Raw genomic sequence first — 25620 nt, 5'->3', positions numbered from 1 at the left:
CATGATCTCCTCCCGAGGGGGCGCCATGCCGCCGCCCCCCAACGCCACCGCCTACTACCCGCCGCCGCGCATCACCCTGCCCTCCGGCTTGGAGATCCTGCGCACCTACTCGGGGGCCTTCATCTGCCTGGAGATCGTAAGTGGGGGAGCGCGGGTGGGAGGAGAGGCGACCGGGGCGGCAGCAACAAGTGGGAGGCAGAAAGAAAGCACTCCGGGATCTCTCTGCCATGATTGTGCTGGAGGGGATTTTATGCAGTTGTGTTGCCTCGCTGCACGCTAAAAAAAAAAAAAACAACCACCACCAGTTGCAGTTTTTAACATTGGTTGGAAAATATAGGTTTGCCATGTATGCCTTTTCTCTTTCTAGCACTTCCCTAGCAGAAATGCACCAGGTGACATGACTGTCCCACACCTGCCCCTCTTCGCCTCTCAAACCAGGGCACATAGTTTGCTGGAATTCAGCAAGATGGACCCCCACCTTGAGTTCTTCCATGGAAGAAAGGTGGAATACAAGTGTGTGTGTGTGTGTGTGTGTGAGAGAGAGAGAGAGAGAGAGAGATCTAAACTGACACCAGGGTGAAAGGTGTACCTGTTCGATTGCCGCTTACCAAACACAGCTGTTAGTCATGAGATTCCCTAACCACTTCTTAGAATTGTGTTTATCTATTCCGTCGAAGTCCCTCCTAGCTACAGCTTTTCGCATTTCCTCCTTGATTTGGATTTTTTAAAAAATTATATAGTCTTCAATCGATGTTCCATGTTTACTTGGTCTTTGAAATGATAGCTGCGTTAGGGCCAGTTATGCGTTTAAACCATGCGACACGGCCTCATTCGTAGAGCCCCTTTAATTGCTCACTTAATACTTATTTCTCTTCCCAACCCTACACGTCTTGCTTGGACCCGTGCCATCTTAGTTAAAAGCTTCCTGTCTTGCCTGATTATGCATTGCTCATCTGTATAAGCCCCACGCTGTCTGAATAGCAGCAGCTTCCCAGGGTCTCAAGTAAAAGTCAGAGATCCTTTAACCAGGAGCCAAGACCTTAACCTCTGACATTATGCATGCATCCAAAGCTCTGCTTCTGGGCTATGGCCCTTCCCCACAAATCCCTCCCCCCCCCATCCAGCCTTCCCAAGGTAGCCAGATGCAAAAGAAACAGGGCATTCCATAGAAGAGGAAATTTCAGCAGGTGTTGCATCCCTCCACCACAACACTCTCATCCTGGCCAGTTCATACACCCATTCCATTCAAGGTTAACTGGTTTGTTGTCAAAGCAGCCTCAGAGTATGTGGTGACAGCCAGTCTTGGGTGTGGCTCATCGGAACTACAGATTGCAACCTTCTTGTACCATGGATAGCGAACTCTGCCTGCCCAAATGTGGTTGGACTTAGCCCTAGCTAGGATAGCTAGTGGCCGAGGATGATGGAAATCGTGGTCCACAGGTTCTCCAGTCCTCTTCTGTGCTATCATAGACACTGCTAAGCCAGGTTTAGTTTCAGAGTTCCCCTGGCAAGGCTCCTGTAACGGCATGCAAAAATTCAAGAGCTGGCATTTCCCACAGCAACGAGAAAATTTTCTTCCTTCTATGCAGCTGTTAAAATCCATAGGAGCCCAGCCAAAAAACTGGGTTGGCAACCTTGTTTTTTTTCCTTTTCTTATTCTCACCTGTGTGGATGTACCCAGTCTGCTACACCTTCGTCAGACACACCCACATTACAGGAACACCTCTCCCTACTCTTCTCACCTGCTCTCATTATTTCTCGGGATCACGCATGCACCTTCCTGAACTTCATTCTTCCTCATGCGCTCAGCTCCATGATGCTTTCACTCCCTGTTACCCACATCCCTGGACCTGCTAAAGACAAACACTGCCCCCCCCCCAAAGGAGTTTAATGGTAGCCCATGAAAGTGCTTTAAATCCAGAGTGTGATTCACAAAATGGACAGTCCGTCATATACCATTTGCCTAACAAGAAATCCAGTCACAGGCTTCCCTCTCTTAAAACCTGCCATTTAATTGTAGGGTAGATTCATTGAACTCTCTCCCATCGCTGCACATACACAAATAATTTCAGTAATGGATTTCAATCTGTTCTCTCCCTTCGCTTTAAAATTCATGTTTCCTGTACAAGTTTGCATGCTAATTGTTTGCTGTAGGAATTGAAAAACATTGCAACGCTTGCTGGTTCACAAGTAAATAAAGTACGTCTAGACTACAGTGGTACCTCGGGTTACATATACTTCAGGTTACATACTCTTCAGGTTACAGACTCTGCTAACCCAGAAATAGTGCTTCAGGTTAAGAACTTTGCTTCAGGATAAGAACAGAAATTGGGCTCTGGCGGTGCGGCAGCAGCAGGAGGCCCCATTAGCTAAAGTGGTGCTTCAGGTTAAGAACAGTTTCCGGTTAAGAACGGACCTCCGGAACAAATTAAGTACTTAACCTGAGGTACCACTGTATATTGAAGCAATCCATACATTATTTGTGTGGACAGTTGTCTTTTGCACTCCAGAGTTGTAACTCCTTAGAGACAGGGAAGTGGAGGAGGGAGCAATTGTGAAATGAATTGACTTTTGTGTTGCTCTCTCTTGGTAGAGATGCAGGGATATGGAGCAAGATTGCCGGCTTGAAATCCGAAGCTGCAAATTCCTATGCAAATAACCTGGGTGTAAGCCCCATTGAATGCGCTGGGACCTACTCCCAAGTAAACATGAATAGGATTATCTTGTATGTGCCTAGAGTTTTCCAGAATAAGCAAGTGATTAAGAGCAGAACAGCGTTTCCCTCTTTGAGATCGAAAGTAAATTCCCTCCTTGTTTTCTTAGTAGGGTCATAAATATTTAGCGACTGGGAAGCAAACGCCTTGCAGAGCTCAAGTTAGACAGAAGGCGTAAAATAGGAGCACAGGATCATGCAGATAGGTGGTGGAGTTAGTAAATTATCCAAGCAAGATCATGGATCATGTTTCCTGCTTGGCAAGGGGTTGGACTCGATGGCCCTTGTGGTCTATTCCAACTCTATGATTCTATGATGAAGAAGAAGAAGAAGAGTTTGGATTTGATATCCCGCTTTATCACTACCCTAAGGAGTCTCAAAGTGGCTAACATTCTCCTTTCCCTTCCTTCCCCATAACAAACACTCTGTGAGGTGAGTGAGGCTAAGAGACTTCAGAGAAGTGTGACTAGCCCAAGGTCACCCAGCAGCTGCATGTGGAGGAGCGGGGAATCAAACCCAGTTCACCAGATTACGAGCCCACTGCTCTTAACCACTACACCACACTGGCTCAGTGGACTGGACAGTGTCTACTGCAGTGCAGGGACCCCTGGCCCTCCAGGCAGTGCTGAACTACAACTCCCAACAGCTCTTGACAGTATTGACCAGGGATGATGGGAGTTGTTCAGCAACAGCCAGAGAGCCAAAGCTTCCCCCGCACCTGGTCATAGAGCCATGGAATTGAAATGGTTCTCAAAAACCATCTACTTCCACCCCCTGCTCAACACAAGAAAAACAGATCTGGGGCATCCCTGACTGATGGCTTGAAGACCTATAGTGAAGTACAGCCCACCAGCTTCCTAAATAATTGGGAAGCTGCTCTTACCATTAAGAAGTTTATTACAAGGCCTAACAAACCCAGGAGAGTTCTGACATACAGCAAGTATGGACAGAAGGAGCACACAGTTTGGCTGAAATTAAACAGGTGCGGTTAGTACCTGAATGGGAGACTGTCTGAGAACCCTGCGAATGTCTCCTTGAGCTCCCTGGAGGAATAGAGAGATAGAAGTATGTAATACAACGGGTTTGCGCTTAATTTCTGCCTGCAAAAGTGTTCTTGGTGGAAATGGTTCACCAAAATGCCCTACCTTCTTTGCAGCTGGCAGGTTCCCCCTTCCCTGCTGCTCCTTCAGCTCCGCTCTTTTCTCCAACCAATCAGCTATCACACAGCGAGCACGATGACACCCCAACTCCACATAGCCCACGAGCGTATCTCCGTTGCTGAGGCAGCCAAGGCTAGGCTCCCTGGCAGGATGCAGCGATTCCTCTCACAGCACGACAAGGATCATTGGTCCAGTTGCCTTGGCAACAGGGACATTTCTTCTCATGCACACCCTAGGCACTTCTGCACCCTTTCCTGCCTTCCCTGGAAAAAAAATCACAGGGGGAAAGGTGTGCTTTTCAGGGTGTGCAGAAGCGCTAGCAAAAAAACCAGCCGTTTCGTTTTGGCTTGGTCCTACAAAGTACTCCCTGTTTCCTCTTCCAGGCATTTGTTTTGCCCCTCGGAAGGGGCTGAGAATGACCACCCTGGAGTCTGTGTCATTTGATCCCTGGCCAGGAGATTACTGGATCCACCATAAACCAGAGGCTTAGTGGGTGGGGTAGGTGGGGAGTGCCAGAGGGTCCATGGCTCCAGGCGTGGATTTTTGAGGAGGCAAATCTTGGGCTTAGGTATCCTGGGCCCAAATTGTTCAGGGCTCTGTCTATCAACCCAAAAGCCTTGAACCTGGCGCATGGCATGTGCTGCCCACATCAGTTGTCTAGCTATTGCTTCCTATATTCAGAATGGAGTGGCAATGTTCCAGGAAGTGAGGGAAGCTCCACTTCTGGCAAACGGTGACTTTCTGAAGTCCGAGATGACACATATTTTGTAAATACAGTGTGATTATTGTGCACATACGTTTTGGTTTTAAGACCTTCTTTTGTTTTGTGTTTTCCTTTTGTGTTCTCAGCTGTTCGGAGCACTTGTCTGGATTTTAGTATCCGCCACCCACGTCCCTCTGCCGCTCTTGCAGGGCTGGGTGATGTTTGTGTCGGTGACAGCATGCTTCACCTCCATCTCCTTCCTCTGCGTTTTCCTCTTCAGTTACAGAGAAAGAATCGCAATTGATTGGAACCGTTTGGTAAGTATTTAAAAGGCAGCACATTGTTGTTGTTATTATTAAATAGAAATCAGTTAATAGTGTTTTCAGGGGCTGTAACATTCTCTGGAAAGTTGGACCCAATTTGCAGATGCAGTCTCAAGTTTGTTAGCAGGTACAAAACAACAAAGCTAGAAAATACACATTTTATTTATTTGATTTCAACCCCACCTTTTGTCCAAGGAACTGAAGGTTCACCCCTCTCTGCATGGTTCACCCCTCTCTGCATTTTACGACATCCCTGTGGGGTAGGCTAGGATAAGAAGCAGAGAGTGGCCCACGACCACCCAGTAAGTTTTGAACCTTGTTCTCCCAGGTCCTGGGATCCCACAGGAGAGAGAGTGGTCTAAACTACTGAGTTTCTTGAGCCTGCCGATCAGAAGGTCAGCGGTTCAAATCCCTGTGATGGGGTGAGCTCCCGTTGCTCTGTCCCAGCTTCTGCCAACCTCGCAGTGCGAAAGCATGCCAGTGCAAAGTAGATAAATAGGTACCACTGTGGTGGGAAAGTAAACGGTGTTTCCGTGCGCTATGGCTTCCGTCATGGTTTTCCATTGTGCCAGAAGCGGTTTAGTTATGCTGACCACATGACCCAGAAAGCTGTCTGTGGACAAATGCCAGCTCTCTCGGCCTGAAGCAAGATGAGCACCATACCCAATGGTAGCCTTTGACTGGGCTTAACTGTCCAGGGGTCCTTTACCTACCTTTTAGTCCCCCTAGGGCTCTTAACATTTACAGCTCAATATTTTGTATGTTTTCACTCCCAAGTAATGGATGCATAGCATTGCAGCAGTAATGTATAGGAGCAATCAGAATTTACTTAAAATGTCCCTCCAGTTAAATCAGAGCAGATAGACATAGACTTAGAGGTGTAGATATAGATGTTTTATTTTGTATAAGTACCTCCCAAAGCCATGGATATTATTATTTAATACTATTCTAATGATGGTTGAATGTTACTTTTTTGATATCGGTTACCTTTTTTAAAGTTATGTTTTATTATCACATTTTTGTATTGCATTAGATTGTTATAAGATGTCCATTTTTTGTTTCTTCAGCTTGTAAACCGCCTTGGGTATTGTAAGATAGAAAGACGGTATAACAATTAAAAATGATGATAATCATGATGATGGATGATAAACTTCAATTTTTAAGAGAGGTATCCGTTCTTGTGTGAGAGGGCAGGGAACATGCCTTTTTTTATTAAAACCCTTACTGCAATGTTGGAAAGAAGACTCTCCTCCCATCTTAGAGCGCCTGATTTCTTCAACAAATGTGTAAATTAATGCTGAAACAATTTAGTTTATTATGATGCATGCAAATAGCTCCAAGGTGACACTGTGACAGCCACACTTTCCCATTAGCATTTTGTAAATCTCTGCTTTATTAGGAGGAAAAGTTGTGCATCTTTCACGACTAATTAGCAGTTATGCGGGGCGGAACATTTTCCATTTCATAAATTCATCAGTAACGAAAAGATGTCAGTTGCAGATACAGTGCTAGGCAAGTCTTGGCCGTTTCAAAGCTTTTAGCTTTGTTTACTGAGCACAAGTAAAATAAACAGGCTACGTTAGATCGCTTCTAGTAGTCAAATAACGTAGGAAGGGCACAGCATTGGCTACCTCTCTTCTAAGGCATCAGGGGGAGGAAGCCACCCTTTCAAAGTGAAAATTTTACAGTGCAAATTACCATATTCCAATTCAAAATTTCCTGTAAACTGCACATCACCGCTGATTCACAAGTGTGAGTTCATCACTTATCACATCATGGCTCTTTGCTGAATGTGTGAACTCTCTCAACTGGGAAAAGTGCATTTGAAATGACACTGAGTGGTGTGGCTTCTCCTCCCTTGTTCTGTGATGATTCATTCATACTTATGCAAGTCATAACTTGATGCTGCCATAAGGGAGTGATGAACATACATGCGTTTGGCTGGCTAGTGGATGTCCAGGAAGACTTAAAGCAGCCTTCCTGCGTCCTCAGACATTGTTGGATTACAACTCCCATCATCCCAGACCATTGCCTATACTGGCTGGGGATGATGGGAGTTGTGGTCCAAAAACATCTGGAGACCCAGTTTTGGGGAAGGCTATATTACTATGGCTGTGAGCATGATTGCTTGGGACGCTAATATATTCTGGAACAAGGGTGGACAGAAATTAGCTTCTGATGCAGTTTTATGTCATCTGATCAAGTCCACAAAAATGTTTTGCTCTTAAGGAAGTCAAACCCTCCTGATGGGTAGCCAGGGTGATGTTCTCCAGATGTTGCATCCGTAATGCCCTTCATCCCTGACCACGAGCTGGGAGATGATGAGAGCCGGAGTCAAGTAACATGGAGCTTTTCAAGCAGAGGTTGGATGGTCATCTATTATGGATGCTTTAGCTGAGATTCCTCCGTTGCAGGGGGTTGGTCTAAATCAGTGATGGCCAAACTTGGCCCTCCACATCTGTTTTGGGACTACAATTCCCATCATCCCTGACCACTGGTTCTGTTAGCTAGGGATGATGGGAGTTGTAGTCCCAAAACAGCTGGAGGGCCAAGTTTGGCCATCACTGGACAAAATGATTCTAGGAGTGTCTTCAGACTCTACAATTCTACGGTTCTACCATCTGGAGGGCACATAGTGTCGCTCTTGAAGTATTGTGGACACTGGATTGTCTACAATGCTGCTCCTGCTCAGAGCAGACCCAGGCAAGTTATTGAAACTGACTACTTCATGGTCATTCATTCCAGTGAGTCTACTCAGAGTAGGACTAATATGGGCGGCAACCCAGAAACTCTGTGGAGGCTGTGCAGACTAGCAGCTTTCAAGACCGCACTATGCTGCAGGGCCACTGGAGAGATTGTAAACCTTTCAGACCCAAATCGAAGCACTTAGAAATTTTATCACTCCCGGGAGTGAACAATTCCATTAGTTTCAATGGAAGCAAATTTCAGCTGGGGATAGGCTTGTCTACACCTACTCCTCAATGTTTACGCCATGCCTGCAGAGATGGAACCCTCATGGTTTATCTGGGTGTTCCTTCGGTGTTGTTGTGGCATTATATTCATCTCTTTGTCTGTTGTGTGTGCGCAGAGTGGGAGCACTCTGAAAGCACTTTTGATCTGGAAAGCCACAAACACCTCCATGTATGTTTGCATTCATCCTTTCCTTGCTTGCACAGCAAACAAGAAAGGCCCATGGCCAGAGCTCAGGCTTTGCCTGCACAACACGCCCCAGTCAGCAGTGCCATGGGGAATTGTTTGCTCGTTTGACCTTTGTTTTACACCAGGCGCTTAATTTGTGTCAGCTAATGCAGGTCCAGGCCTGCCTGCTGTGTATCCCACACCAGGGAACCATTCCTAAATTACCGTATTTTTCGCTCTATAACACGCACCAGACCATAACACGCACGTAGTTTTTAGAGGAGGAAAACAAGAAAAAAATATTCTAAACGAAATAGTGGATATATGATTTTTGTGGTTCATGCTGTGGCCACAGACATGCGATCTGACGGTGAGTTTGGAGTAGCCCAATGCAAAAATCCTGTGAATCCATGCTTTGTAACCACAGAGGAGGGAAGGAAGGGGAGCCATGGATCCTCTGCTCACGACTGCAGCAGATCCCCCCCCCCCGCTACCCGCAGGCATTCGCTCCATAACACGCACAGACATTTCCCCTTACTTTCTAGGAGGAAAAAAGTGAGTGTTATGGTGCAAAAAATACGGTACGTTGGGCCTTTGCATCAATTTTGCAGCATAGAGTTAGCCATCTTGCCATCTTGCCTTTAATCCCACACTTTGGGCTCCTTCATACAACCTGTTTGTTCAGCATTCATCCCGAACCGCTTGCACAAAGCTCATGCACTGGTTAGAGAAGGCCCAGTCTGTATTCAGCATTTATTTATTTTTTTGTCTGTGGAGAAGATAAACAGCAATGAGCATTCATGCTTATTTGTTTGTTTGGTGGTTATACATCTTCCCATTAATCCATTGTTAATGACAGGAGGACCATAGCTTGGCGCTAGAGCATCTTCTTCGCATGCACAATCGCTGGCATCTCCAGGTGGGGCTGGCCACACCTTCTCCTACCTGAAACCCTGGAAAGCTGCTGCCAGCCAGAGTAAACAATGCTGAGCTAGATGGTTTGACTTGAGATAAGGCAGTTTCCTATGTTTATCCCACACTTTATAGCGCATATCCCTGTCATTTCCCTGTCTGCAAAAGGTCTTATTTTAAAAAAGCAGCTAATTTGTTATCCCAGAATCCTTTTTATGCAAACCTACATTTCCTTTGCATAAATTAAAAAAGGACCTACATTTCTTTTGTAGGGACGCAGGTGGTGCTGTGGGTTAAACCACAGAGCCTAGGACTTGCCGATCAGAAGGTCGGTGGTTCAAATCCCCGCGACGGGATGAGCTCCCGTTGCTCGGTCCCTGTTTCTGCCAACCTAGCAGTTCAAAAGCATGTCAAAGTGCAAGTAGATAAATAGGTACCGCTCTGGCAGGAAGGTAAACGGCGTTTCCGTGCGCTGCTCTGGTTCACCAGAAGCGGCTTAGTCATGCTGGCTACATGACCCGGAAGCTGTCTGTGGACAAACGTCGGCTCTCTCAGCCTATAGAGCAAGATGAGTGCGCAACCCCATAGTCATCCGCAACTGGACCTAACGGTCAGGGGTACCTTTACCTTACATTTCCAATCCTGGTGAGGGAGCTGTTCTCTCTGAAGTTTGGAGCTGTCAGTAGAGTCTGTCCTAGTATGGAGACTCTTCAGTGGTGCAACTGGAATAAATAAGGGAATGGGGCAAAATTTCTGGCAGTCTGGGGACTCAGCTATACAGCTGCAAATAAAACATTTTAAGTGCAATATCCAATGTTACACTAGGTGGTCAATGGTGAGGCGTATGGAAAAATCAATGTATTTTTTTATAAAACGCACAAAAAAGCATTTTCAGAATTTTTTTTGTACGTGTGCAAATTCCACCTGGGATTCCTTGTTTCCGTTACAGAGTGGAGGAGGTAGCAGCAGCAGTGGAGGAAGCTGCTCTGGCGCCTGGGGTGGCGCGCCCAGGGGCAGGGAGAGCCACCCATAGGGGTGGGGCACACCGCAGGGCCTCCAGAATCTGCCTGCCTCCTCCCACTCAGTCGCCTTACAGCTGGGGGAGAGGCAGTGGGCGGACTGTTTGGGCAGCGTGCCCCCAAGCCACCGTGTCTCTCCTGGGAGAGATGTGTGGCTCGGGTGTGCTGCAGGCCCCATGGTGAGTGGCGTCCGCCATTTGTCACCCCTGGTCACACCTGGGGCGGCCCACATCTGCCACACACCCCTTCCTCTGCCCCTGAATAGCAGTTGTGAGGGGCAAGACAGCATAGGGAAGCTAGTGGGTGTGATCCAGAGGTGTCGAGGGCATCAAGAGAAAGAAGCAGTGGGCTTGCTGGCACGGCTGCCATTTTAATTGTCCCACAATGCAACACCCTTTTGGAGTGGGTCCTCATTTTGTCACTTCTGTTCCAGTGGTTTTCTGGTTTTGTCTGTGTCCAAATAATGGTGTGGGTTATTGAATTTGGACCCCCAAAATCTTTAAAAAACAAAAACATGCCTTTCCCTCTGGCAAAGGTTTCCGTCCTTCTACTAGTGACAGAGAACTTTATTGTACTGGTTGCCAAGGGGCAGAGGAAGTTCCAGGCAGGTAGAGGAAATGAGATCATCTACCTTCTGAAAACACCCACAAAGACCTGCACTCACTGGGCTACTCATACGGGAAGTATGTGGTCCCTTCATCGGCCAGAAGTTTGAGCAAAGGTGTTGCCCAGTAGACATCTGAAGGCCTAGGAGATGAATGGTGGCCCTTAGTCCATGGTCACTACAAACTGCTTATTGTGCTGCTTGTTTCCTCAAAGGATCCTGGTTCCCTTGTGTGTTCCTAAGACAGGAACAGTAATTGAATTTCTGTGAATTGCCTTGTGGCTTCATCTATCATACTCCAGGAGAATGCCCTTTTATATGATGGACGGCGTGGGTGCCTGCGTGAGAAGGGAAGGCCTTATATTCAAAGAGGATATTGCAGTGGTTCTCTGTGAGATTTCACACAGAGGCACATTATGTACATATTTACACACACACAGCCTGCGTTTCCACTCACTGGAACCACAAATCTTGCCACACTCTCCTTCCAACTACCTCAAATGCAGTACACATCACTTTATCTCTGTAGGGTTGAACAGCAGCTGTTCACTCATATGAGAGAAACTAAAGAAGCAAACCTGAGGAGTTTGCTAAATGTTAGGAGGAAATCTGCCAGCCTACACCATCCCTGATCTTTTTCCTGGTGGGGAAAAAATATGCGGGACACATTTGGCATTTCCTGACAATATTGTTTGGTAGCTGCTGCAGGAGTGAGCAACTACCAAAACCCTAAGCACTGCAACATCCCATTTTTTCCTTTTGCAAAAGGTTGCAAAGGAACATTGGTTGACAGCAGTCAACATCCCCCGTAACACAGGGTGAGGCCCTGAATTCATACCTGTTTTATTTCTACCATATAAATCAAGGTTGGGAAACTTTGGGTCTGTGGGCCGAAAGTGGCCCTCTAGGCTGCTGTCTCTGGCCCTTAGAATTCTCCCCAGGCCACAGCCCTCACTGGACCCCCAAGTGTATTTTCTTGACTGAGTTGTGTTCTTGGACTCTGATAACATACCCTCCAATATTCTTCTGATGCAAATCAGGGAATGCGTCTTTTCGGTGCTGTGCTTCCATGCAAGTCAGCAGGCTCATGTGAGAGCACAGCTTTGAAAGATCTTCCTGAACGCAGCGGTGGCAGTGCTAGAGAGGGAGAAATTGGGACATTCTGCCATCCAATCAGAAGCTAGGATGGCTTCCGTAATTTCACTATTTCCCAGGAAAATACTGAGGGGTGTGTATAATGCCTCTTGCTTCCCTAGATGGAGCATACAGAGTGGGGGCAGGTGGGTAGGAATTAGCCTATTGCAGAAAGGAAAAACCCACGTGTGGTGCCCTGCCTGCTTCAAAAGAGAAAGGCTGTGTGGAGTAGTGGTTAGAGTGTCTGACTAGGACCTGGCAGGCTCAAGTCCTGAAGCTCATTGGGTGACCTTGGGCCAGTCCTTGTCATTCAGCCTTTCAGTGGTTGTGAGGATAAAATCGAGAGGGGAAGATGCACGTGCCTCTTCCTTGAGCTCTGTGGAGCAGAGGTGGGGTATAAATTTAATAACAAATATTAATCCTGCTTTTATTTTATTGTTCCGCTCGAACCGACTCTTTATTTTAATTTTTGTTCCTTTTCAGGATTTCATTTACCACGCAGGTGTCTTTGTCTGCTATTTTGGGACCTTCCTACTGCAAGCGGCAACCACCTCTTTGCATTCTCACCCGGTGAAGTACACCGTCAATTTCGACACCACCAGGAACGTCAGTACCACTAGCTTTGAGACGCTTCTAAATGAACACGAATACAACTTGAGCATCGCAGCTGCCGTAAGTATTATAAAGGCACATCCTTAAAGGGAGAGAGGGGACAAGTTTCTCCCTCCTCTTCTCTCTCCTTCGGACCTGTCTTCCTCTCCTGACCATGAGAGTTCTCTGATGGGATACAGTGGTACCTCGGGTTAAGAACTAAATTTGTTCCAGAGGTCCGTTCTTAACCTGAAACTGTTCTTCACTTGAAGCACCACTTTAGCTAACGGGGCCTCCCGCTGCCGCCGCACCGCAATTTCTGTTCTCATCCTGAATCAAAGTTCTTAACCCAAGGTACTATTTCTGGGTTAGCAGAGTCTGTAACCTGAAGCGTCTGTAACCCGAGGTACCACTGTACTGCAATGCCTTGAGGGCTTACCCAGGCTTCCTTTTGTGTTGTGTTCCTAGACAGTGGTCCACGCTTTAAAGCTCTGTGTCGAGCAGTTACTTCTTTATCCTGGAGGTTTCCCTGGGGAGGCTCACATTTAATCTTTTTCATGCCGGAATAATAATAATAATAATAATAATAATAATAATAATAATAATAATTTTTTATTTATTAATATCCCACCCTCCCCAGCCAAAGCCGGGCTTAGAGCGGCTAACATCATACAAGTAAGGCAATGCATAAAAACAAGCGATCAATACATTAAGATACATCCCACAATTAATTCAAACAAATTAAAATTAAAACTGGACAAGTGGCAATCTTCAGGTTAAAACTGAAGGCGGTTGCCAACTGTTTTCCACTGATATTATAAGCACATGTGAGCGGGCTGGGAACCTCCTTCGTGCTTGTTCTTATAGAAGGAGAAAATGAGTCAGACTAAACCCTGACCAAAGGCCCGGCGGAACAGCTCCGTCTTGCTGGCCCTGTGGAAAGATGTCAAATCCCGCAGGGCCCTAGTCTCTTGTGAGAGAGATTTCCACCAGGCCAGGGCCACAGCCAAAAAGGCCCTGGTTCTGGTCGAGGCCAGTCTGTTCTCTCTGGGGCCCGGAATCTTTAGGATGTTGTTATTTGCAGACCATAAGGTCCTCCATGGGGCATACCAGGAGAGGCGGTCCTATAGGTACAAGGGTCCTAGGCTGTATAGGGCTTTAAAGGTTAAAACCAGCACCTTCAACCTGATCCTGTACTCCACCGGGAGTACCCTACCCAAGCTTTGCCCACTTTAAGTAGAGAGCCTCCAGTATACTTGAAGGAGTGTCTCCACCTCCATCGTTCTGCCCGGACACTGAGGTCCAGCGCCGAGGGCCTTCTGGCGGTTTCCTCACTGTGAGAAGCCAAGTTACAGGGAACCAAGCAGAGGGCCTTCTCAGTAGTGGCACCCGCCCTGTGGAACCCCCTCCCACCAGATGTCAAAGAGAAAAATAACTAACAAACTTTTAGAAGACATCTGAAGGCAGCCCTGTTTAAAAGGGAAGCTTTTAATATTTGATGAATTATTGTATTTTAGTGTTTTGTTGGAAGCCGCCCAGAGTGGCTGGGGAAACCCAGCTAGACGGGCGGGGTATAAATAAATTATTATTATTATTATTATTATTATTATTATTATTATTATTATTATTAAGCGCTCTTGGGCATCGCCTGCTGAGAAGGCATCAGGGAGTTTGAGGTGCTCAGTGTGCAAGGGGCAGCTTTCTCAGGGGAGAACGACTTACAAGTTGGTGTCTCTGGTGGTTTGCAGGTGGGGGGAGGCTGCCAGGGTGATTTCCCAGGTGCATTTGGGGCGGGTGCTGCTCACACCACTGTTCCCGAGCCAGCCCTGTTCTATCTTGCGAGGCTGGAATCTGATCAAAGCAGGGCTGGCTCAGGGAGGGCGGAGCAAAAAGGATGCAACAGCCTCGCGCCCTTTGATCCCAGCTCCTCAGGGGCGAAGCTACATGCAAGAGGCGCATGGCATTCTTCTCAGGCCGCCCTCTCCAAGCCGCTTTCCAAAGCTTCACAAAGTGGCACAGGCCTGGTGTCGCTCTGGCGGTGAGAGCTGGTATGTCATGCAACAGGTTCCTTCTGTTTTGCGTCCCCCTCCCTGGGCACACACATGCGCTTTAGGCGCAGTTAAAGCATGCTCCACCACTGGTAGTTTGAGGGTCTTGGGTTGGAGGGGTTGCAGCTCAGGCTTGAAGTCCAGGCCTAAACCTGGGTTCAACCCCTCTATGGCTTGCACTGCTGGTTTTCCTGATGCAGCTGGTTCTTTCTGATGCAGCTGATTCTGTCAGAATCTTAGTTGCTATATAGCAGGCATGTCCAACAGGTGGGTCACAATCTACTGGCAGATCACGGGGGTGTCCCAGGTTGATCGCCACCCCCCAGGTCGATCTCCCTCCCCCTCAAAAAAGTTCAACAACTTTTGCTTCCTAAAACAACCTTGGTAAAGGTAAAGGGCAAAGAGAGCCCTGACCATTAGGTCCGGTCGTGGCCGACTCTGGGGTTGCGGCGCTCATCTCGCTTTACTGGCCGAGGGAGCCGGCATACAGCTTCTGGGTCATGTGGCCAGCATGACTAAGTCGCTTCTGGCGAACCAGAGCAGTGCACGGAAACGCCGTTTACCTTCCCGCCAGAGCGGTACCTATTTATCTGCTTGCACTTTGACGTACTTTCGAACTGCTAGGTGGGGCAGGAGCAGGGACCAAGCGACGGGAGCTCACCCCATGGCAGGGATTCAAACCACGACCTTCTGGTCGGCAAGTCCTAGGCTCAGTGGTTTAACCCACAGCGCCACCCGCCTTCTCAAAAAAAAGCTCAACAACTCTGGTCCATGCTCCAATGACAATGGGTAGATCACTGCCAGTTTTTTTTTTAAATAGTGTGAGTCTCTTGGAAGTTGGGCGTCCCTGCTGTATAGTGTCAGGATTATGACACTTCCTTGTTTGGGAAGCCTTGACTAGTGATGACCAGGCTTTTTTTTGGCAAGTGTGAGTGCTATGGATGAGAGGGAGGGAGGGAAAGAGAAAGAGAGAGAACACCACACCCTGGTGGTTTTGCCTGTGGTTTTCGAAGCTCCAAAACAGGTTAACAGAGCAAGAGTGAGTAGGAAATCCATAATGTGGAGCTGAATTGATGCTGAGCTGACCCCATGGGTCAAGCTACAGCTCTTCACTACTGCTGCCTGTGCCACTTTTGAAGTGCTTAAATTGGGGGCAGGGCAGGGAGAGGAGCTGTGCCCCCTTAGGAGTTGCGACTGACCCTCTTGGCTACATAGGAAGCTGCCTTATTTTGGCTCATAGTCTTTGCCCATCAAGCCCAGTGCAGCTTGCTCGGACAGGCAGCAACCCTCCAGCATCTATCCCACCGCTTTCTATAACTCGACCCCTTTAACAGGAAGTGCCAGCTATTAAACCTGCGACCTTCTCTGAGGAAAGTCTGTGTTTCTCCACTGAGCCACACTCCTTCCCCTGAGAGGCTGTGGGAAGGGCTGGAGCATTTCTCTAATGTCCATCCAGGCTTCTTGGGCCCCCTTCCCCATTAATGCTTGACACATGGGCCATTTCTGGTGATGTCCGGCTATCCAAACACTGACACATGAGTATCCATGGTTCTCCTCCTGTTCTTTGTCTGTTTCTTCAAAGGGTCCTCTTGAGCTTTCTCCCTCCCATTATGGCTTTTATAGGACTCCAGTCCTCAATCCACCCCTAAGGTGGACCCCTGGGGACACACAGTGCAGATTAATAATCATTTCTCCTCTCCAGGAAACCCTGAAAGCTGTAAGTCAGGGGTAGCCAACATGGCCTCCTTCAGATTCTCTTGGACTACAACTCCCATCATCCCTTGCCATTGGGACTTCCCACAACATCTGAAATGTGCTGTGTAGAGTACTCCTGTTGCAATGTTTCTGAGAATGACATACTAGAGAATACTAATATTTCACCAGACTACAACACCCAAGATTTTTTGGAGGGATCCATGACTAGTTAAACCTGTCTAAAATGTATGTTGTTGTTGTTTAGTCATTTAGTCGTGTCCGACTCTTCGTGACCGGAGCACGCCAGGCAGTCCTGTCTTCCACTGCCTCCCATAGTTTGGTCAAACTCATGCTGGTAGCTTCAAGAACACTGTCCAACCATCTCGCCCTTTGTCATCCCCTTCTCCTTGTGCCCTCCATCTTTCCCAACATCAGGGTCTTTTCCAGAGAGTCTTCTCTTCTCATGAGGTGGCCAAAGTAAGGCTAAGTCCTCAATGTCTGCTTGGACACCCACTTGAGTCACTGCCCTGGTTCCTTGTGACCCAAAAGGTGCGAATATCATGCACAATCAGGGATTAGTTATCTTTTTATAAGAACAAAACCTGGGTTGCATTGCTAAGCATGCTTACGTAAGGATACACTTTGAACTTGGTGGGGCTGGTGCTCAGATAGATCTGCTTTATTACCAAGGCATTAGGGAGACATCAAAGCCATTGAGCAATCTATGGAGCACAGTCCCAACTTTAGAGAGAAACCTGGATTACGTTTTCCCTTTAACCCTTGGAGAGGTTTCAGGTTGAGAATTAATGCCAAACTTATATAACCAAAGTTGATGTCATCCACATTATTTTAGGGTGACTCACCTTAATGGCGTTGATGAATAGGTAGATCAAAGAACATGTTATGCAGGGAATTTCCCAGCAAGATTTCTCTCTCTCTCTCTCTCTCTCTCTCTCTCTCTCACACACACACACACACACACACACTTTTCCTTTGTGAAATCTGAGGAATACTTTACTATCCCACCGACCCAACAGGAGCAGTTTTGCAGGTCTTTAAAAATGTGTTGCTCTTCCCATTATTATTTTTTAAAGTGATGATGTTTTAAGTGCCCTTTTAAGTGAGGGGAAATGGGAGGTTGGGGTTGGAAGAGAGCAGGCTCCTGCCTAAAGCTTGGAGAAAGAGGTGGGCCACTGGCGGAGGAAGAGGAGTGCGGGGGGGGAGCGCACCGCCCCCGGCAGCATAATCTCAGTAGGGTGCCATCACGGCTGTTCCCTGCCCCCCCCCCCGCGCTGGGCTCCACACCCCTGCAGGCAGTGTGCCCCGACCCCACCTGCTCTCTGCCCCGCCCCCGGTGCCGGAGCATGAAGCTCTCCACTGAGGTAGGCAAGCCACTGTGGCCAATGTTGGGGTCATTAATAATAATAATAATAATAATAATAATAATAATAATAATAATTTATACCCTGGCCAGAGCCAGGCTCAGTGCAGCTAACACCAATAAAATTACAATAAAACATAATGGGGGGGAACCAGTTGATTAATACATGGAACAGGTCTCGGTGTTTTGATTTCTGGGAATGGAGTTGAGAGATGACCTAACCTGGGGAGAAAACAGCAAAGACCTGATGAAGAGAGCACAGCATATTTTCTGAGAATCCTCCGGAAAAACAATCTCTCAAAGGACCTGTTGATGGCATTTTACAATTGTACTGTTGGGAGTGTATTAACTTATGGTCTGTGTGTGTGGTTTGGGAGCTGCACGGTCAGGGGAAAAACAATGCTGTCCAGGGTTGTAAAGACTGCAGAGAGAATAACTGGGTGCACTCTTCCCACCTTGGATCAAATCTATGCTGCCAGGTGCCATAAGAAAGCTGCAGAGATAGCGCAGGATAGTGCGCACCCCGGAAATGATCTCTTTCAGCTTCTGCCTTCTGGAAGAAGGTACAGGGTTATGAAGACTAGGACTAGCCGCCTGAGAAACAGTTTCTACCCAAATGCAATTCTGGTTTTAAACGCAGTATAAGGAGTCTCTATAGGAGTATATTGTATTTTAAAATGGGGTTTCAGAGTTTTTAGGGGTTTTTGAATGTCTTATGTAGATTTTTCAATTTCATTGTTCATTGAAGCATTGTTCAGCTTCCAAAAATAGTTCAAAAACCGGAACACTCACTTCCGGGTTTTGATCGTTCGAGAGTTGATTTGTTTGGGAGCCAAGGCATTTGAGATCCAATGTACGACAATAATAATAATAATAATAATAATAATAATAATAATAATAATAATAATAAAATCTCACTGCAAAAAGCATTCTGTTGTGGCAACCATAACCTTGATTTAAGGAGCCATGTGGTGATTAGCTTTTATATCTGAGTTTCTGACCGGGAGGAAAGAGGGATTTGAAATCTAGTGGAACAGCCAATTTTCTACAGGAAAACTCACCTGGCGCTTTCTTCCTCCCTCTGCAGATCTTTGCCTTTGCAACAACTGTGTGTTATGGGTGCAGCACTACCCTGGCTCTACGAAGATGGAAGCTATAGCACTAGAAGCGACAAGGCAGCTAAAGGGCATCCCGTCTCGTTTGCGTACTTGTTCCGATGATCAAATGATGTACTACTTGTGGAGTTGCAAAGGATGCTTGGAACACATTTATATTTTTCTAAGATGTTGACACACACAAACATACACAAGAAGTCTATGTCATAATTATATATGTGTGTATATAATATATATATATAATATATATTTGGACGAGGGTGGGGAAAAACTTGCTTGTTTATTTCTCCAGTTTTCAGTTGCTTATGTTAACTGATTTCCCGGGAGCGTTACCCTCTGCTACAGATAGTATTATAAAGTTGCGTGATGGAATAGGGTTATCGTCGGCAGACAACTGCGTACTTTTTTTTTTTGGTGCTAAACATCTGCTTGCAAGAAAAGCAAACATCTCCACAGGCGGGCTGTGTCTCTCGCACACATGCAAACGCAGGGAGGCAGCTATGAAACGATAACCCGCCGAGCATCCGCCTGAAAGCTAAGTGTGTTTGCAGGCCTGCCAACATCAGCAGCTAAACACAACCTCCATTTATTTCAGTGCGGCATCCTTTGGCAACTTGGTACCCTCCAGATGTTGTTTTGGTCCAGCTCCTATCAGTTGTCATTCCACAACATCTGTAGGTTGGCAAAAGGTGCAGTGGGGACTGTGCTGGACTAGGGTTACCAACTCCCTGGGTTTGGCCCCGAGTTGGGTTTTGCAGTCAATTCTCGAGGCCATTGGATAGTGTCAAACTGCTGCCTTTGAATCTTGAGTCTAGGAGGTTTTCAGTAGTATTCCTCTAAAACAGTATAAAAATAGCTCACCATTCTGAAAGAGAAAAGGTGTAAACTTTTCTATCAATGTTTCCCCAGATTTCCAGTTTCTCCAGTGGAAAAACCAGGGAGGAAACTTACCCAACCCCATATTAATTTTTCCCTGTTTCCCTTCATCTTCACATCTGTAAGTGCCACCACTCTGAGCCCAATTTAGGTCTCTTTTCAAGAACTGGCCGCTCCATTCCAGAGATCTGTCAAAGGCATGTGGGATTTCCGTGGAAGTCTCTTAAAATCATTTAACAATTTCTCAGGAGCCATGCTAGGTGGATTCTCCTAATGCTCTTGAACTGATGTCTATTCAGGCAGTAAATGTAATATTTTTCAGAAAGTTGATTTCCCCCTTTTTTATTACTTTAAAAATAAAGTAATTTATGGAAAGGTGGGTGGGTGGGGGAGTCTTTTAATATTCATTCAGTCCTTATATAAGGCTCTAGCTTTAGTTTTTAAACTGTACTTTTCACCTGTAATCTTCAAAGCATTTTAGAGAAAAAATTTCTTGCCCAAGAGGAAAAAATTAGGTAAGCAATGTACTCAAAGCTTTAACATTAGCAGAGAATGAAAGTCTACTTTTTTAAAAAAGGCAAGCCAGGAATATTAATTAGTTGGATTTGAAATCATGACAACTAGCTAATTCAATAACCATATAGATCTCAAAAGTCGGGCTCTTTCTATCTGGTATTTGTTGGGCTGATAATATAAATATTTTTTACAGCTCTGAATTTAAATTGTATATCAAAATACCTTTTTGAAACGATTTGTGTTTCTTCAAGGGAAATAGTTATATTCAGTTTTAAAATACATACCTGTATTGATTAGCACTGTAGTTCATATGATCCACGCAAAAAACAGGCATATTGTTTCAACTCTGTGTGGGCTGTATAAACTTGGATTTTATTTCTTACTTCTCCTGGTCCTGCGTGTCTTACTGCAACAATATGGAGTCCCTTTCCAACTTTTGCAGGCAAGATCTTGATAGTGCCAATGTCTAAACTCATATTATCTAATTTATAATGTAGACTCCCGCACTTATCAGAAACGGCTTTAGATTTTGAAAGCCAATAGCTTCTTGCATTGACAAATTTTGTTTCAGCAACATGTATTTATATTGCAGAGCACCTCTAAAGCATTGTTCTCAGTGTGGAAAAAATGTATATTTGTGGTTAACTGTTGTGCAGATTTCTCCCTTGAATATAAATGTTTGCACTATTTCACCTGGATGAGCAAGTTCTTAACCGATTTATGCTTTCTGTAAGTGTGGCATTTACTCTTTCTTCTAACAAAAGTTTCTTAAAGATCATGTGAATGGAATTGAGCCCAGATCTCCAGCTTGATTCTTTGTATCGCCTCATTTTGTTGTGCTGCGAGACACCACGAATCAAAGGAAGGCATCGCCACTGGCTGAAACCAATGTTGAAATCGGAAAACGCAGCCTACACAGGCAATTGGTAGAGGATTAGGGGCTCTGGATAGGAGACAGGCTGGATCCAGTCTAGGCATGGCAGCCTAGACAAGATAAAGTTAGAAATTGGGTTTGGAGTGCAATTTTGAGAGGAAGCGGCAGAGTCCTATTGACTGGAGCAGGGACCTAAGCAATAAACAGCTTCACAAGTCAAGGGAAGGGCTGTAGCTCAGGGCTAGAGCATCTGCTTTTCATGCAGAAGGTCCCAAGTTCAATCCCCGATATCTCCATGCCGACCTAGCAGTTCGAAAGCACACCAGTGCAAGTAGATAAATAGGTACCTCTGCGGCGGGAAGGTAAATGGTGTTTCTGTGCGCTGCTCTGGTTTGCCAGAAGCGGCTTAGTCATGCTGGCCACATGACCCAGAAAGCTGTCTGTGGACAAACGCCAGGGGCCCTTTACCTTTACCTTTTTTTTTTGCTCTGACTCAGTATAAGGCAGCTTCATATGTTTCTCAGAGAAAGGGTACCGGGAAGGAGACAAAAGAGATCCACATGCATTGGCAAAAACAGAATCTCCCCTTCTTTCTTTGATTGGTGCGTTCAGGTTTCCCTCTTGCCTTTGAAGCTGGGTCTGAAGTTCTGCGAAGTCGTTTGTACCTTACTCGAGTCACAAACACCTTAAACCTGGGCTAGTAAGTTGGGTGAGGAGAGAGGGAGCTCTCTTGTCAGGAGGTTCAAACTGGATTTGTGACTCAACTAACTGAACCACAGCTGCTGCGGGGAGACTTTCTCAAAAGGAAGAGGGGAATTAACCTTTTTGTCTGCTTTGCCTCCAGCCTGGATGGTTCAGCAGAAGCATTTCCTGTTTGGCCTGGGAGTGCCAGGAAAATAAACTGCCAAGGCCTCTCCCTCCAGTTAAATAATACTCTCCCACCTCGTAATCCTGCTGCTGTAGCATTTGTGCTTGTGGCATATTGTGCCAATGAGAAAGGAAACTTGAGGACTTGTAGGAGCTTTCCAAGCCATGGGACGGAGCTCAGTGGATAGGAAGGTTCAGGACAGGCAAAAGAAAGAGCTTTTTCACACAGCACACAGTTGATCTTTGATTCCTCTTGTGTTTTTATGCCTCAATTGCCAAGGTGAGTGTTTGCCATTAATGCTGTCACAGCTAATGCACCACCAGAGGACTGAGTTGCCATTTATTTTCCTGATTTGTATATTTAATTCACTGTGCATAACCAAGATTTGTTGGTTTGTTTGTTTTTTAAAAAAAAATCCCTAAAAAATCCAGCCCTACTCTCTCTCTCTCTTTGTGTGCGTACATATGCATGTTGGACTGGTGTTGTGTTTTTTTAAAAAACAAAACAAAACGAAAACCACCAATCTTGTGAAAAACAAGTTTTGAATGCTCACAAAGAAATTTATAAAACCAGATCTCTAAACACTGACTTTGTTTTTTGTGTTGTACAAAAATGACGTTTCGTTATATGTTCCGCACTACACACACGTTCTGAGCTCCATTAAAAAGTGACCCAAATATTTGGTGGTTGAAGCTGCTGAGGAATTCAAGATGCACAAAAAAAGCGTTTTTCTTTTCTTTTTTAATGTTTTAGTTAGAAACAGTTCAGAATTGCAAGATGGAAGATGAGACTCATAGCAGCCTTTCCACAGCAGGAACCTCCTGTTGATACTGGAGAAGAAAAAGATACAGACTAGAATTAATGGGTCTTAAGTTACAGGAGGACAAACTTTGATTGCTAGGAGAATCTTCCTGAAACTTGGCAATGGGATTAGTTACCAGCTGGGGTGTGGACCTCCCCCTTCCTGGAGGTCTTCAGGCAGAGGCTGGGCAGCCCTCACCCTTGTGAGGTGGGCCCAGAGATAGTGGCTGGCCCCAAGGGATTTGAACGCAGGCCACTCCAACAAACTCAGCATTCGGGCTTTCCCTGCTGCAGCTTTTGCCAATGTGGCACCCTTCGGATGTTGTTGGACTCCAATTCCCAGCACCCCCGTGGTCAGCTGCAACCTAGGCACTGTGGTTCCCATGGATTCCTGCAGCCAGTATCTTCTCCTGTTTCTGCTTTTCATTATTGCACCACCCTAGCTTCAAACGCCTCCGGCCCGTGGATGAAGAGTTTGTTGTGATTCTCTCCAAGCAGGAGTTTGTCGGCCAAGACGCACGCCCCCTCTCAGCTCAAGTGATAGAAACTTGATTGAACCGCAGACAAGGACCTTGTCAAACTCCCTTTTCCAGCTGCCTCAAGTGGAGCTGTTAGATGAGTGCCAAGTGCACTTCAGCGCTTCCCCGAAATAAGAATCAACTTGCAGCTGTTGATCCTGGAAAAGTGCTGTTTGAGCTAGAGAGGATTCTCTCCAGCTGCACATCTCCCCCTTGCCTTATACAGTCGTACCTCGGGTTAAGAACTTAATTCGTTCTGGAGGTCCGTTCTTAACCTGAAACTGTTCTTAACCTGAAGCACCACTTTAGCTAATGGGGCCTCCCACTGCCACCGTGCTGCCGCTGCACAATTTCTGTTCTCATCCTGAAGCAAAGTTCTTAACCTGAGGTACTATTTCTGGGTTAGTGGAGTCTGTAACCTGAAGCGTATGTAACCTGAAGCATATGTAATCCAAGGTACCACTGTATTGTGAAATACACCGAGTGAAAATGTACCTCCAGGCTGGTGGAGGTTTTTGTTGTTGGCTTTTTGGCTTTTTGTTTTGTAGCCTGCAACTTAGGCCACATTCTCCTCATATATTTAAAGCACTATAATACCACTTTTTGGACGCGAGTGTTGCTGTGGTCTAAACCACTGAGCCTCTTGGGCTTGCCTATAGGAAGGTCAGCGGTTCGAATCCCTATGACGGGGTGAGCTCCTGTTGCTCTGTCCCTGCTCCTGCCAACCTAGCAGTTCGAAAGCACATCAAAGTGCAAATAGATAAATAGGTACTGCTCTGGCGGGAAGGTAAACAGTGTTTCCATGCGCTCTGGTTTTGCCAGAAGCGGCTTAGTCATGCTGGCCACATGACCCGGAAAAACTGTCTGCGGACAAACCTTGGCTCCCTCGGCCAATAAAGTGAGATGAGTGCCACAAGCCCAAAGTTGTTCGCAACTGGTCTTAGCTGTCAGGGGTCCCTTTACATGTACCTAATGCCCTCCACCAAACACCCATCAAGTGTAACAAAATAGATATTTACATTTCCCTGTTTCCCAGCCAAGTTAATCACACCCTTTTGCCTACATCTGGGTTTGTTATTTCTGGAATGGCTACCTGTCTGGCACTCAGGTATCAGGATGCCAGGAATTACCCCTCAGGCAGAGGGGCTGCTGCGTAGCTGAGCTCACATGTCTAGAATGAATTTCTGAAGTTTTCCCAGTAAGCCAGTACATAGATACATTTATCAGTGAATTGTTACAGTTGGTATTGTGCAGCAGAGGCCCTTTGAATAGATAGGAAGAAACTGTGATAAAGTGTTTTGTGGGGACAAATCACAAAAGTCACAAGTGCTGATTTTGGTAGTGGGCTGCATATGCATGATATCTGCTGGAGAGGCAACCCCCCCAACCTATACATAAATTCCTGCAACAATTCTAAGGCCCCTTTTTACTTTCTCAAGAACATTTCTGAAGCCACCCCCTCTTTGTACCTTCACCCCATTCCCATGCCTCCTCTTCCTTTCCCTCTTCCCATATCATCCCTCAAAATGCCTCCTTTGTTCTGCAACCATGTTCACCTGCCCCAGCCCCAGTTCCTCCTTCCCTCCAGCTTTCTCCCTCCAGAGGCCTAAAAACTGTCACACACATGCCTCCCTTTCTCCCATATTTCTCCTCATTCTTACAAATGCCTCCTTTACCTCCCAGTCTCCTCCAGTTCCTTCTCTCTTCCTTTCCACCACCATCAAAGGACCCCTCCCTCTCATTCTCTCTCTCTCTCACAGACATCTTCCACCCAGCCAGCAGGTTTTCAGTTGTCTTCCCCAGCCCTACCTGGGACCTTAAATCTTGTGTTTGAGTCCTACTTGTAGGTTTCCCATAATGGGCATCTGGCTAGTGAAATAATAAAAAAATTAAGGTCTTCTATATATATAATAAATGTTCATAACTGCATATATAAACCACATGTCTGAAACCCCACAGAAAAAGTCCTGAAACCATTTTGTCCCTCCCAAATTGACCTCAAATATTTCTCTGCAAAGTTGAAGGGAAATGGAAAAGCCTCCCCATTGCCTCCTCCTTCACAAATCCTGTCTTAAGGGTATGTCTGTGTATGAATAGGGTGAGCCTGTGACCTGGCTCAGGAACTATGTATTTATCATTACAAAAGACTGGCCAGGCTCCCCAGGGTATCCAATCAAGTAACCATCAACAGGTAACCTGCCAGACAGGAGATAAACAATGCACTCAGATTTCTGTTGTAGACCGCCCTTTCTGTGACGTAGGTATGATGTATCTGTAGGGTGGTCTTGAGCTACACCCCTTTCTGTGCTGTATGTATGATGTTTCTGGGGGGTGGTCTTGAGCTCCAGGGCAGGGCAATTTTAAATGTCTATATAAGGGCAGGCACACCTTGGTTCAGGGTCCTCCTCCTTTCCTGCATGTGAGGGGAGCACCTTGTTGCAATAGTTCAATAAAGATCTATTATTGGGAAGCAAACATGCTTTGCTTCCCAATATTCTCTGGTTGGCCTCTGTTATTTTCTCTGACTGATGGAGAACCCACAAAGGACTCTATCAGGGAATAAGGGCAGATTTTTGTTTATTACACTGGCCACCGTGAGAAAAGCATGATGGATTAAATGAGCCACTGGCA

General features: G+C 46.2%; 1 protein-coding gene across 1 annotated transcript; it reads left to right on the top strand.

The window, feature by feature from the left end:
- MAL2 (mal, T cell differentiation protein 2) lies at positions 1–20721 on the top strand. Its single transcript, XM_083517072.1, has 4 exons — positions 1–136; positions 4723–4893; positions 12190–12378; positions 18509–20721. Exons 1-4 carry the CDS (start codon positions 2–4, stop codon positions 18578–18580), a joined length of 567 nt encoding a protein of 188 aa, XP_083373198.1. The 5' UTR covers position 1; the 3' UTR covers positions 18581–20721.
- The last annotated feature ends 4899 nt before the right edge of the window (positions 20722–25620 follow it).

The sequence above is a fragment of the Podarcis liolepis genome (assembly GCF_965112155.1).
Source record: "Podarcis liolepis genome assembly, chromosome: 8".
NCBI classification, from domain to species: Eukaryota; Metazoa; Chordata; class Lepidosauria; order Squamata; family Lacertidae; genus Podarcis; species Podarcis liolepis.
Note: the sequence above shows the minus strand (reverse complement) of the source record. Positions and strands in the feature narration are given on the sequence as shown.